Source organism: Macrotis lagotis, chromosome 1 (genome assembly GCF_037893015.1).
Source record: "Macrotis lagotis isolate mMagLag1 chromosome 1, bilby.v1.9.chrom.fasta, whole genome shotgun sequence".
Taxonomy (NCBI): Eukaryota; Metazoa; Chordata; class Mammalia; order Peramelemorphia; family Peramelidae; genus Macrotis; species Macrotis lagotis.
The window spans coordinates 575,037,061-575,050,970 of NC_133658.1; the positions used below are offsets into that span (position 1 = coordinate 575,037,061).

The window sequence follows — 13,910 nt, forward strand, 5'->3', positions numbered from 1 at the left end:
TCACTTAACCCCACTGCCCTGAAAAACCCCCCCACAAAATTGACATGACAATGCCACATCAGTACATCTATATTACATATGATTTAAGTCACATAGCATTAGCTACAGTAGCAATAAACTCACCTTAGTTCAATCCCATAATTCTCTGTAAAGATTGAATTTTGCACTAAAAATGACATTAGACTAGATAATCTCTAGCTCTAATATCACATGGTTATGTTTCACTTTTCTAACCCTAGATAAAATGATTTTCCCTAATTTATGACAATTCTCTAATTTGAAGAAAGATTATTCATATTTTCTTTTACCTGCTCCACTTTTCAAAGGAGTCTAGAGCAAGGGTTCTTAGAGTTTGGGGTCAATGGATGCTCAAGAAGTTCCTTAATAGATTTTAAGGTTTCCATGGATTTTGATGGGAAAATTTCATTTTAATTTCAATCTACTTAGTTTCTTTTGTAACCCTAATTTCTCTTAGTTAATGCATTTAAAAACATTATTTTGAGGAGGGGTCTATAATCCCTTTGGATTGGCAAAAGGGGCTATGACCACTAATCCCATTTTTCCCATCCTCCTCCTCCCCTTACCTGAAAGGACCTCACAGGCTTTGTTAATAAGATATCACCCTGATTGCTCTGAATTATCATCTTCACATCTGATTTGGCCAGATTTATGATATGTAGAAAACTCTCTCTGTGGGCTGGCCTGACTGGAGCCATTCTCTAAGGATAGAAGATATGTGTCAGAGAATAATCTTTATGGTACTGTTTTGATAGCTCAAAGCTCACCCCTAACTCTATCAGACTGCTCTTCCAACAACACTAACCCCTTGATAAACAATCTTTGAATGATTTTTCAGTCATTTCTTTCCTTTAATCCTTCTCTTCCCCACCCCTTAACATTCCAACATCCTTTGTAGCACCAAGTCATAGTGATTCTTTCTCCACTAGATTTCTTATATTCATGTCTTCCTTTTTCACTTCCTCTCCTTACCTACACCTCCCTCAGGAATTTTTTTGCCTTATTCTGAACCTCTGCTGAACCCATGCAGCCTCCAACAAGCTTTAAAACATGAGAGTAATTCTACTAATATGGATTCACCTTTACATACAAAGGAAGATGGAGCAGTTAACTCGGCCCAGTAAGCTTCTGTACAATTTTTGTCGAATTTGACTTTTATTGAAGTTAATCCTCATTTGAAGGATATTTATAATCTGAAGGATTCTAGTAATTTCTTTCAGTGGTGTCTCATCTCTGCCCTTCACCTAAACCCTAGAAAATATATCTCTCATTAGAAGTCCAAAAGGATAATCTCTAAAATGCTTAGTAGCAAGCACTCTTGCTGTAATGTACCAGAGGAAGGTTTATTTGAAAAAGAACTATTATTATATGCACAGGAAAATCCTAGATTCAAAATACTATAGCATCTCAGGACACATACTGCCTATTGTTATTTATAGTCCAAAGGTTTAATGCATACCAAAGTTTCCAGTGGACAGCTCAGAATACTGGGCACAAATAATCCAGGTGAACACCTGGGATGTTTACTCTAAATTTATCTCACATTTTCTTTAAATTACTTTAATTCTGACATGCTCATAGAGCTCTGTACCTTTTCTGATGAGGCCACCCTATGCTGGGTGTTCTGTAGCAGTATCTATACACACACACACACACACACACACACACACACACACACATACACACACACAGACACAATTTATAAGCCTTATAATCAATCGATTATGATTTGTCTCAAGCACAATGATGTCATTTCGGGTTTTCTCTAATAACAAAGGACAAGAACCAATCATACCCATATCCTCTTCAACTATTTTCAATCCTTTAACTATCCTAAGAGAAATACAATTCTCAATAGTTACAAGTGTAATTTTCTCATGTAAGGTTGTACACAATTGAATGTTTTTGACAAACAATTGGTCCCCCCCCCTTTCCGTTGATCTTTTTATGCATCCCTTGAGCCTAGTATTCAAAGATCAAATTCTTTGCTTAATTCTGGTATTTTTATCAGAAAATTTGCAGGGTAGTAAATTCTTAATCGTAATCCAAGATCCTTTGCCCTCTAAAATATTATATTCTAGGTCCTCCAGTCCTTTAATGTAGAAACCGCTAAGTCCTGCATACTTCTCATTGTGCTGCCTTTGTATTTAAATTGCTTCTTTTTGGCTGCTTGTAGTATTTTCTCCTTTGAGAATTCTGGAATTTGGCCATGATATTCCTTGGAGTTTTTAACCTGTTGTCTTTTTTTCTGGTGTAGTTTTTCAAGGTCTATTTTGTCATCTTGATCTATTTTATTTGGACAGTTTCCCCTGATAATTTTCTGAAAGATATTTTCTAGGTTCTTTTGTTGATCTAGGCTTTCTAGTAGACCAATAATTCATAAATTATTTCTTCTAGATCTACCTTCCAGGTTATTTATTTTTCCTAAAAGGTACTTTATATTTTCTTCAATGTTAATAACCTTTTGACTTTGTTTGATGAAATCTTGATGTCTCACAGATTCATTAGTTTCTATTTGCCCAATTCTAATTTTTAGTATTTATTTTCTTCAGTTAGTTTTTGCATTTCCTTTTCCAGTTGGTTAATTTTACTTGTTGCTGAATTGTATTCCCTTTCCAGTTGGTCAATCTGAGTTTTAGATGAGTTGCATTTCTTTTCCAGTTGGTCAGTTTTATTGTTCGAAGAGTTACATTCTTTTTCCAGTTGTTTATTTTTACTTTTAAAGGAACTGATGTCTTTGGTTAATTTTTCATAATTTTCTTGCATGGTTATCATTTCTTTCTTCTATTTTTCTTCTTTCTCCTTTTGTTTTTAAATTCTTTTAAAATTTAAAACTTTTAAAGACTCTTCTATGGGCTTTTGGATTTGAAATGAGACTTTCCATTTAGATAATTTGTCATTGCTTTCTTCTGAGGCGACATTTCTATCTACATAGTAGTTTTCTAAGGTTAGCACTCTTTCAGATTTTAACAAGTTTTCAACTGTATTTGCCATGGAGGATCCTCAGGGAAAAGGGGAAGTAAAGGACAGCTAGGCAGGAGAGCTTTTAGCTAATATGCAGCCCAGATCCTGGCATCTAGACAGCAGAACAGGTCCCGGCAGTTAGATAGCAAGCCACCAGGGAAGGTCCCAACCCGTGAAAAAATCTGAACCCTGGGAACACTGGAGCAAAAGACAGGACTGGATTGGGAAGAAAGCATTGCATAGGCAGAGCCTAGACATAAAGGAGGAAACAATATGGTTGTTTCAGTCCGTCTGCAGAGAGACAGACTATCACTGAAGATCCTCTATGGTGTCCACAGTTGAAAACTTGTTTGGATCTTTTTTTTTTGGTGGGATCTGTATCTTTAATGTCTATGTAGAAGCTTCATTTAGTGTTGTGTAGGGAAAAGCTCCAGGAGCATGTTCACTTGATGCTGCCATTTTGACGCCACCCCTTAAGTTCATAATGGACTTCTAGAGCCAAGCTCTGCCTCTTCAGGTTATCACAGATTATAACTTCATGACCTCTAAATGTAGCATTTATTCCCTTTTAGACAAAAGATATAACATACTTTTTCCCTTAATTCTGGTTTAGATTTCTGTGATCAAATGATTGTTACAAACGCTTTTCATAGGATTACTTACCAAACCTTCATACCTCAACCTAGTCTTTCAAAAACCTTGCTGTTGGATTGGGCAATCACTTTTTAATACACTTTGCCTAAGTTGTTTATTGTCTGGAAAAATCATTTCAGTGGTTCCCAATATTAGTCTCATTTGGCAGCAGGTAGTCATTATGACATTACCTGAAATTATCATGGACATGTATGATGAGGATAGCAAACCCATCCTATGCTTCCACCATCACCACTACTCCTAGGTGAAGTCAGTTTTCAAGAACATTAATTATAATAGGTATTATATTTCTTTACTTTTCAATGAATGGAGGACAAGATAAGAGGAGGGAAATAAGTTGTAACTGAAAAAATGAAAAAAAATTCCAAGCACATTTCTCAAATGTTTTGTCCTACTCTCAGTTCCCTAAGTGGGATTATATAATGATAAGATATTCTGTGCACTTGATTTCATGATTTGTTAATTTTCTTCTTAAAAAAAACAAATATGATCTTAAATTTTCTCTACAAACATAGACTACCTAGTTTTTGCAAAGCATTTAGAACTCTGAGCAAAGATATAATCAAGATCATAAGGAAAGGATGGATGAGGCATGGTTTTGAGTGAAAAAGATATGGTTGTTTCAGTAGACACTTTGAATGGAAGAAAAATAATGACAAAAGAAGGTCCCAAGAAGCAGATTTTAGATCAATGTAAAAAACAATCTCAAAAATTAAGAGACAAAAATTTAATGGTAGTGTGAATTTCCCATTCTTAAGGATACTTCAATAAATTTACTTGAGCACTTCTCAAGGATGTTATAGAGATGAATGTCATTCCTGCAGAGGCATGACCAGATGACTACTGAGGTCTTTTCCAGTGTAGAGAGTCTATGAAGAGTTTCATCTACAAATCCTCAAATAATAAGGTTTTCTTGTTTTAGGAACTTTTTTCTTGTTTTAACTGGATCCCATAGGACCATGAAAATACAACTAGAAAGCTGAGTAGGGTGAATCAGTGCTCCTTTTGATTGAACATAAACAGAAATTGCAATTACAAAATCATTTATTTGGGCTTTTGATGGAATTGTGATGACAATCTATAGCTGACTACTTTGCTAATGCTTGTAATTTATTTCTCCCCTAAAGTCCCTTCTAGTTCTAAAGACTTAAGATTCTGTGCAATTTCACTTTTCTTTGGTCAAACTATAACTGCTTCCCTCATGGGAAGGATGGGAACTGTGTCCCTAGATGTTCACACAGTTCTGAGAATCCTACCATTTTTATTCTTGAAATGTCACTTTAAAGTCAGACCCACACATAGCTGAGTAAAAGACTAGTCTTTTATATAGATTAGAGTTTCATGAAATTACTTTGCTTTGCTTCATCCTGGATCCAAGGTCTACAGTGACACTCCAAATATTTCATTAATAGGACATGTAGGGAAGCTGATGACTTTGTGAGAAATCAAGAGACAATAAAACAAAACCAAAAATAATGAGAAAACTAGAAGAAAATATGAAATATCTCAATGGAAAAACAACTGTCTTGGAAAATAGATCCAGAGAGAAAATTTATTGGTCTACCTAAGAGTCATGACTAGGAAAATAGCCTAGACTTCATTTTTCAGGAAATTCTCCAGAAAAACTGCCCTGATTTCCTAGAGGCAGAGAGGAAAATAGAAACTGAGGGAAGCCACCAATCACCTCCTGAAAGAGATCCCAAAATAAAAGCTCCCAGGAATATTATAGCTAAATTCCATAACTCCCAAATCAAGGGGGAAAATATTACAAGCATCCAGAAAGAAACAATTCAAATAACATGAAGCTACAGTCTGGATTACACAGGATTTGGCAGTGTCTACATTAAGGGCTTGTATGACTTGGAATATGATATTCTGGAAAGCAAAAGAACTTGGATTACACCTGAGAATCACTTACCCAGCAAAATTGAACATCCTCTTTCAGGGGAAAAGATGGAAATTCAATGAAATGGGATTTTCAAACTTTCCTGTTTCCAACAAGAGGTGAACAGAAAGTTTAATCTTCAAACATAGAATTCATGTGAAGCATAGAGAGTGTGAACAAGAAGATAAATTATGAGGAAATTAATGATGCCTAATTGCTTGTATTCCTGCATGGAAAAATGATACTTATAACTCATATGAACCTCATTTATTGGGGCAGTCAGAAGGGAGCATATAGGGACGGCTAGGTGGTGCAGTGGATAGAGCACTGGCCTTGGAGTCAGGAGTACCTGAGTTCAAATTTGGCCTCAGACACTTAATAATTACCTAGCTGTGTGGCCTTGGGCAAGCCACTTAACCCCATTGCCTTGCAAAATCTAAAAAAAAAGGGAGCATATATAGACAAGGCACTGGAGGGAGATGAATATGAAGGTATAATATAAAGACAGAGTTAATGGGCAAGAAAGGAATGTACTGAAAGAAAGGGGAAGGAGAGTTAAAATGGGCTTTTATTTCACATAAAAGAGGCAAGAAAAAGGTTTTGCTTCATTCTCATCAGAAGTAGCTCAGATATGCATTCTCATCAGAAGTAGCTCACATATTCATTCAATTGAAAATAGGAGAGGAAAGAGGTGGGAGAAAGGGGTCAGAAGGAGGGGAGGGGGTTATAGGTGATAGGAGACGGAAGATCATAGGAGAGCAGAGTCAGATACAACTCAATTTTGAGGAGGGAGAGGGTGAAAGGAGAGAGAGAGAGAGAGAGAGAGAGAGAGAGAGAGAGAGAGAGAGAGAGAGAGAGAGAGATAATAGAATAAATGGAAGTGGGAAGGAATAGAATGGAATCAAGTACAGCTAGCAATAGCAACTGTGGTGAAAAAAAAATATTGAAGCAATTTCTTTGATAAACTTATGATAAAGAATGCTATCTATCCCAAAGACAAAACTAATAGTATCTGAATACAGACTGAAGCACATTTTTTCTTTCACTTTATTTTTCTTGAGGTTTCTCTTTCTTTGTGGGGGGGAGGGGGGGAGGGATTATGTTTACTTTTACAATGAGACTATTGTTGTAATGTGAAAAAAATTAAAAGTAGAATATGATTTTTCAAACACTCCATTTTTCTGGGCCTCTGCTTATTCACATTGGGATTGTACTAGAGGACTTTTCAGGTCCTTTAAAGCTCTAAATTTATATTCTTGTAATGTTTTTCTTCCAAATAAGAGTTTTCCAATACCTGTTTTTTTTTCCTGTTTTCTAAAACTAATAGGTTGTTAAAACATTTTTTTTTCACTTTTTCTAAATATTTATTCAGGAAAAAAAATCCTTGACATGTCCCCTGTTGATTCTTCAACAAAATTAGAAGGCCTGAAACCTATTATAATGCTTATTTAGTCTCCCAGAGGCTAAATATATAGATGCATGTTGAGTGATTGGCATAGAGATTAGTTAACAACCATTTATTGATGAAAGGGTGGGGGTGGGGGAAGGGAGGATGGGATATTTCACACCAGGAAGTGTAACCCACAAGATTGATAACATTAAGTTCTGACTCCAGAACCTGGGATGCAGAGAGGAAACTAGTGTCAGAGTCTGGAAGAATGAAGTTCAACTTCATCCTCTGATACAACCTTAACTGTATGCCTTTTGACAATTAATTTGATTTCTCAATATACTACATAATGCTCTGAGATCATGAATTGCGCTGAAGGTCATAGTCTTCTTTCTCAATTCTCTCCCTCTCTCCTCTCTAATTTCAGAACCAGCACTCTGCCATTGCACATCCAGCTGCACCTTTGTGCAGTAGATGAAGCACCAACCTTGCAGTAAGGAGGACCTGAGTTCAAATCCTAGCTCAGACACTTGACACTTACTAGCTGTGTAACATTAGGCAAGTCACTTAACCCTGACTGCCTCACATCCAGGGCTGTCTTCAGTCATCCTGATTCATATCTCATCACTGGACCCAGATGGCTCTGGAGGACAAAGTGAGGTTGCTGTCTTAGCACTGCCCTGCCTCACACAAATCCAATTCATGCTTGTCATGGCATCACCTTCCTGATGTTGTGTTCATAATCCCTTTGTCTTAATAGAATGAGAAAGAAGCTCTGGGACATGCTGCCAGACTAGAAAGGCTCTAAAGGCATTAAGGGGAAGGGGTTGTTCAAACAGTTAATAGCAATATATACAAAAGAGAAGCAGCTAATTCTTACTTTAAGAAGTAAGTTCCCTTAGAATTACTCAAACCCTGAGTCATATTATCTTTTTCCAGAAAAAGAGAATATATATGGTTCCTATGGTCACAACTCATACTCTATTTCTAATTTTAATCCTTTCTTCTCTCACATATAATTTGCTCCCATAGATTCTCTATATATGTAAACTCAAATATATGCCTCTCCATACTCATAAATGCACCAGCACATGAAGCCCTTTATATGAGATATGACTATAAAATAAGACTGGATTTTTAGCAATCATACTGCTATTTATATATTCAAAAGAGTGCTCTTCACTTCAAAGTAGTAAATTATTAATGGTCCTGCCATTGCTCAAAACATTTTCCAGACTCCTATTTGAAAATGACTTCAGAGCTAGTTTATGAGCCATGTGGGAAAAATATCAATGTAGTTACTTTATAGTCACACCTTGCCTTTTGACCCCACATATCATTGCCCTGTTGATCACCCACCTTATTCTCCAGACTTGGTTCCAAATGACTTTTAACTTTCAAAAAATCAATCCACTTTCAAAGGATGAAGATTTGTCATCAGTGAGGATATTCAAAAGAATGTACCGCAGGCTCTGAAGGCAATTCCAAAAAAGTTCCAAAAAAAGTTTTTTATGTTGGAATAAGTTTATAGTTTACTAAGATGACTACTTTGAAGAGGGCAATACTCATTTGCATATTTAAATTCTGATATATTTGTTTTCTTTAAAAATCAGATTATTTTATACATATGCACACATGCACAGGAGGAAAGAAAAATAAGAGGAATAAAAGAAATCAGAGACTGAATAGATGTGTCAGTAATCTAGATTGATAAGTTGGAGAAGATATAGACATATCAAGGTGGAAATCATTATGGACAGTATGGGTGAACAATCACTTGGTTGATAGTACTGTTAAAATAAAATATAACTATCATAATGGATAGTTTGAATAGTACATTCTAGTCTCATTATACTGCAACTGAGTCATGTTTTAATTTGAGCTGGCACTTCCTTCACTGGTGCAGATTGCTACACATTCACACTCTGATCGTGTGAAATTCTTGTTCATCCCTAGGGGGAAATAAAAGGAGAGCAAGAAGCCCTCTTTTAATTCTTTAACTATTTTGTGTGTCAGGGCAGTATTTGGGCTCTCTGTTTGTTATCCCAAACTCATGTGACCAATTCACTTTCTTTTCCAGTCATCCAGTTTGCTTAAATGATGTGAATAAAGGGAATTGTTTCATTGTCATCAAGCTATAGATCAACTCATGGGACAGTCATTTTGTTGTTATTATTATTATTGTCAAAATATGGTAATTAATTTAGTATGATTTAGGAATTTGATAGTTACATGTTAATATTTCAGATAACTCAAATTTTACATTTCTTTTTTTCATTTGATCTGATATGGAGATGGGTCAGACCAATTTAAAAAAAAAGACTTGTCTCCTTGGATGGAATATATTGAACGTAGTTTAACATTGTCTTGATGATTCAGAAGTATCATTAAGTGTATCAATTATTGTGAAATATTATAGTTGTTATTACAGATACAGTTGGTATAGGAATAAATATTACAGAATCTCAGAGCTGGAAGGAATAGCAGGTAATATCTAGTTAAACATCCTCATTTTGCAAGTTTCCTAACTGTGGCCAAAACAATTAAATGATTTGTCACTGGGAAGATTGATCCTTAAAGATACCCTAAAACTTGCCTTTTTTAAAAATTTCTTCAGGCAGTTTGATTGTTCATCATGGGCAGATTTCTCATTAATTTTTTCAGCAAATGTTCATCTTAAGTAATATTTACCTAGCAGCAAAATAAAGCAAAGATTGGAAAAAGGAAATAAGGCAGGGAGAAAAGTTTTAAGATAATTAAAATGATCTAGCAATAAGGTAATGGGGGCCTGAATTAGGGTATTCTACCCTACAGACTAGAAAGGAAGGGACAATGATGAGTTGTTAAAGGAAGTAAAGAGACTTCACAACTAATTGGAAGCAGTAGATTAGGGAGAAGGAAGAGATAATGACTAGAGTTTTGAGCTCAAGCAATTGGAAGAATGGTGGTTTATATAAGCATTTATGAAGGTGAAGAGGAGATAGTTTGGGACGAATCATATGATATAGGGAGGTTTGTGGCATCTAATGAGTCTTGAAGTATATCTTTTGAGAACCATTGTTTTTGATTAAGGTGAGTAAGGACCCAAGAAATGACCACTGGCATTTAGGAAATTATTAAGGCATTTCTAGAAATATTTCATTAGATCCGTGGGTCAGAAGTCATATTGCAAGAGTGTTGTAAATAGCAGATAGTGAAGAAATGGAGGGATCTGTATACTATTTAGTCTAGAAATATATTTATAAAATTAAGCTATAGGCTTAATCAAGTTAGGAAAGACATAATATTTGCAAGTAGAATTAAAGATGTTTGAGAGATTTGGGATAACCGAGGGTGCAAGGGAACAAAAAAGGTAGGAAAGTTAATTAATGTTTGTCCTTCATTTTTAGCAATTTTTTTTTGCAAGGCAATGGGGTTAAGTGACTTGCCCAAGTCACACAGCTAGGTAATTATTAAATATCTATTTGAACTCAGCTCTTCCTGACTCCAGGGCTGGTGCTTTATCTACTGCACCACCTAGCTGCCCCTGTCCTTCATTTTGAAGAAGACAACAACATCAGGGAGATGACGACATGATAAGCACATGAAATGGATGTGAATGAGGGGATGGCTCCTCCAGAGCCATCCGGGTCCAGTGGCCAAATATGAATCAGGACAACTGGAAGTGACTCTAGATTCAGGGCAATCAGGGTTAAATGACTTGTCCAAAGTCACACAGTTAGTAAGTGGCAAGTGTCTGAGGTCAAATTCAAACTCCTGTCCTCCTGAATCCAAGACCAATGCTCTATCCACTATGCCACCTAGCTGCCCTTTCTGGAAGTTGGTGGAATCAAGTATACAGAGGAGGAAGAAGAGAGAATGAGTGCAAAAAAGAGATGGCTACAATTAGAGAAAAAAAGAGAGAAAAGTTCCTAAAATCTAAGACCTGAGTGGGGTCTCAGAAGCCTTTTCATGACCTAGATTCCCTTCTACAATATTTGAAACAACAATCAACTATTTTTGCTGGAAGACCTTTAAAAAAAATACTTCCTAAGGGCAGCCCAATTTGGGATTGTTTTGCTAAGTTTTTTTTTTCCTTATGCTGGTCTTTTAAAAATTATTCTTATTTTTCCTATTATTCCTATTTCTACTGTACAGAGACAAGAAGAACAAGTCTTTTAGTCAACATGACAACCCTTCAAACAATTGAACACAACACTTGGTATGTCTAAAGTCTCCTTTATAGTGTAAATATTCTCAGTTTCTTCAACTGATCTTTATTTTCCAGGCCTCTCAACTTGATTACTCTTTTCTAGATACCCTCAAGTTTGTCTATGTTTTTCCTATGGTTACCACAACTGACACAGTATTGCTGAGCTGTCCCAACAAGAACTGAGTTTGTCACAACTGTTACTTCCTTTATTTTTACTGTTTATAACAATGCAGCTTAGGATAGCATTCACTTTTTTTGGCTATGTCTATGTTTTGCTTCATACTGAGTTTGTAGATCACTAAAATATCCAGATTTTTTCATAGGAATTGTCATTTGGCCTTCCTTTCCTTATACTGTATTTGTGAAATTTATTTATTTATTTATTTTTTTGGCAAGGCACTAGGGTTAAGTGACTTAACCAAGGTCACATAGCTAGGTAATTATTAAGTGTCTGAGACCAGATTTGAACTCAGGTCCTCCTGACTCAAGAGCCAGTGCTCTGTCCACTATACCATCTAGCTGCCCCTTTACATTTATTTTTAATAAATATAGTCTAATTCAATTCAACCTATCATAACAACTATTAAGAAACCTCTGAGATCTAGACTCTGTTATCCAAGATGCTCACTATCCTTTTATGCTTCATTTGTAAATCTGGCAAGCATACCATTTAGGTCTTCACCTAAGTCACTAATTAAAATATTGAATATATTATGTAATCAAGACCAGATCTCAGAGGTCTCCCACTGGAAAGCTGACATCAGATAATCACTAATAACTAATCTTTGATCTAGATATTCAATCAGTTCTAAATGCACTTAACTGTACTACCATCCTGACCTTATCTCTTCATCTTCTGATCATATTGCCTGAAATTTTGTCAAATACTTTCCATAATTGAAATGTGCATGTCTGTAGCACCCTGATCTACAAATCTAATTACCCTGTTGAATAAGGAATTTATACCTGCTTTTAGTGATTGCTGTTTTTCTAGGTACTCACAAACTATTTCATTAATAATTTTCTATAATTCTGTTCTATAATTTTGCAAAACAAAATTTGAGCTTACTGTTCTATAGTCTGCAAAATCTCCTGTTTGGTCTTCTTTAAAAATTAAGACTTGTTTTTTTCTGTTCCTGTACAATTCTCCCATTCTCCAAAATCTTGTAACAATTACATATACAAGATCATTCAGAATCCATGGAGATAGTTCTTTAGGGCTTTGTTAACTTGAACTCATTAAGGAGAACTTATGTTTCACTTATCTTTAGATTTTGCTCCCTTCTAACTTTTTTTGGGGGGGGGGGGTCTATCCTTTCCAGTCTAAAGAGAAAACAGAAATCAAATGATATTTGAGCAGTTCTCTACTTTCATGACCTATTATCTTTCCATCTGTACGATCTTGATTTGCATTGTAAAATAGGAAGCAAAACATTCTCTGATCTTTTTACTCTATAAAAGATACAGAATCATATTAAGATATAAGAGATCTAATACAGTAAACATTTATTGAGTGCTTACTCTGAAGTAGTGTTCTAAGCACTAAAGAGGATTGTATCTCTAAGGAAAAGAATGGAAAGAGATAAGAGTAGATTTAGCAAAATGCATTGGCATGATGGTGTTCAAAAATCTATTCTGTTCAGAAATGGAAAAAAAACATTTTGACTAACAAAAATTTCCTCTGATCAAATTTTTCAAATCATATTTATCCTAAACATGGCTCCATTTTACTTTTTAAACCAGAGCTCACTCTGACTTTTGTCTTTTCTAAAGAACACAGGAGGAATTTTGCAAATCCATGTTATAATATGGTTTTTATGAATCATTTATCTTCATTCTTGCATATATATATATATATATATATATATGCTACCTTCCAATCTAATGTGTTCTATTACATTATGACTTAGCTTATTATTGATTGAATCATAATCCTCCTTCCTGACACTTCCTTTCCCAACTCTGGAACATTCCTAGTTTCTTCCATATGGCACTATTTGAAAGTGACCCCAGGAACCATTAAAGGACTTAACCTATTCCTTTTTTTGTTTGTTTGTTTTTGGTTTTGTTTTTACAAAGCAACAGGATTAAGTGATTTGCCCAAGGTTACACAGTTGTTCTCCTGACCCAGGGCTGGTATTCTCCACTATGCCACTTAGCTTCCCCCTAACGACCCTTTACACAAGATTGTAGAAATGTCCTAAGTTGTCTTTAACATCACCTAAGGATGCTCCTAAGGAGTTTCTATATGATGTTACTGTCACTACCTATCTTAGCAAGCTGGGAGCAGAACTTTTTATAACCTTTCAAATGCTTTTGAAATGCAAGGGATTCCACAGGATTCCAAGCTGGAAGGAAGTTTAGTGATAGTCCAATATTCTTGCTTTATAGATAATTGAAGCCAGTGTCTAAACTATCTTGGTTGAAGTTAAGTGTCTTGCCCAAGGTCACGTGGGTATTAAGCAGCAGATTCAGGATTTGAACCCAATTATTTTGGTTCCATGATGCTCCTTGTATCTAGGACTCTCCTCATAATTGGTTCACTTCTTCATATTGTCAGTATCTGTAGTTTATTCTCCCCCATCCCTGCCATCAACAGCATTTCTAATTTCCATCAATGTTTCTGCTATTTCACTTTTTTCTCATTTTTGTTTTCTTGTCTTTTTTTAAAAAAATATAAAATCCTCTTTTCCCTGCTGTTTTTCCTAGGCTACCTGGCTTTCAGACTGTTAGGACTGACTTTTATAAATTGTAAATTTATAAATTGAATAATATAATTGAATTAATATAATAAATTGAATAATATA

At 35.3% G+C, this 13,910-nt stretch overlaps 1 protein-coding gene across 3 annotated transcripts in view; it reads right to left on the reverse strand.

Annotated features, from left to right (window-relative positions):
- Positions 1–13,910, reverse strand: part of LOC141507188 (solute carrier family 15 member 2-like) — a 103,171-nt gene that overhangs the window by 22,249 nt on the left and 67,012 nt on the right. For 2 of the 3 annotated variants that reach the window (XM_074214620.1, XM_074214619.1), the window contains one exon: positions 585–719. The exons of the other annotated variant lie outside the window; for it this stretch is intronic. In XM_074214620.1, coding sequence (XP_074070721.1) covers positions 585–719 — 135 coding nt within the window. The remainder of the gene's footprint in view (positions 1–584; positions 720–13,910) is intronic. 3 annotated transcript variants of the gene reach the window in all.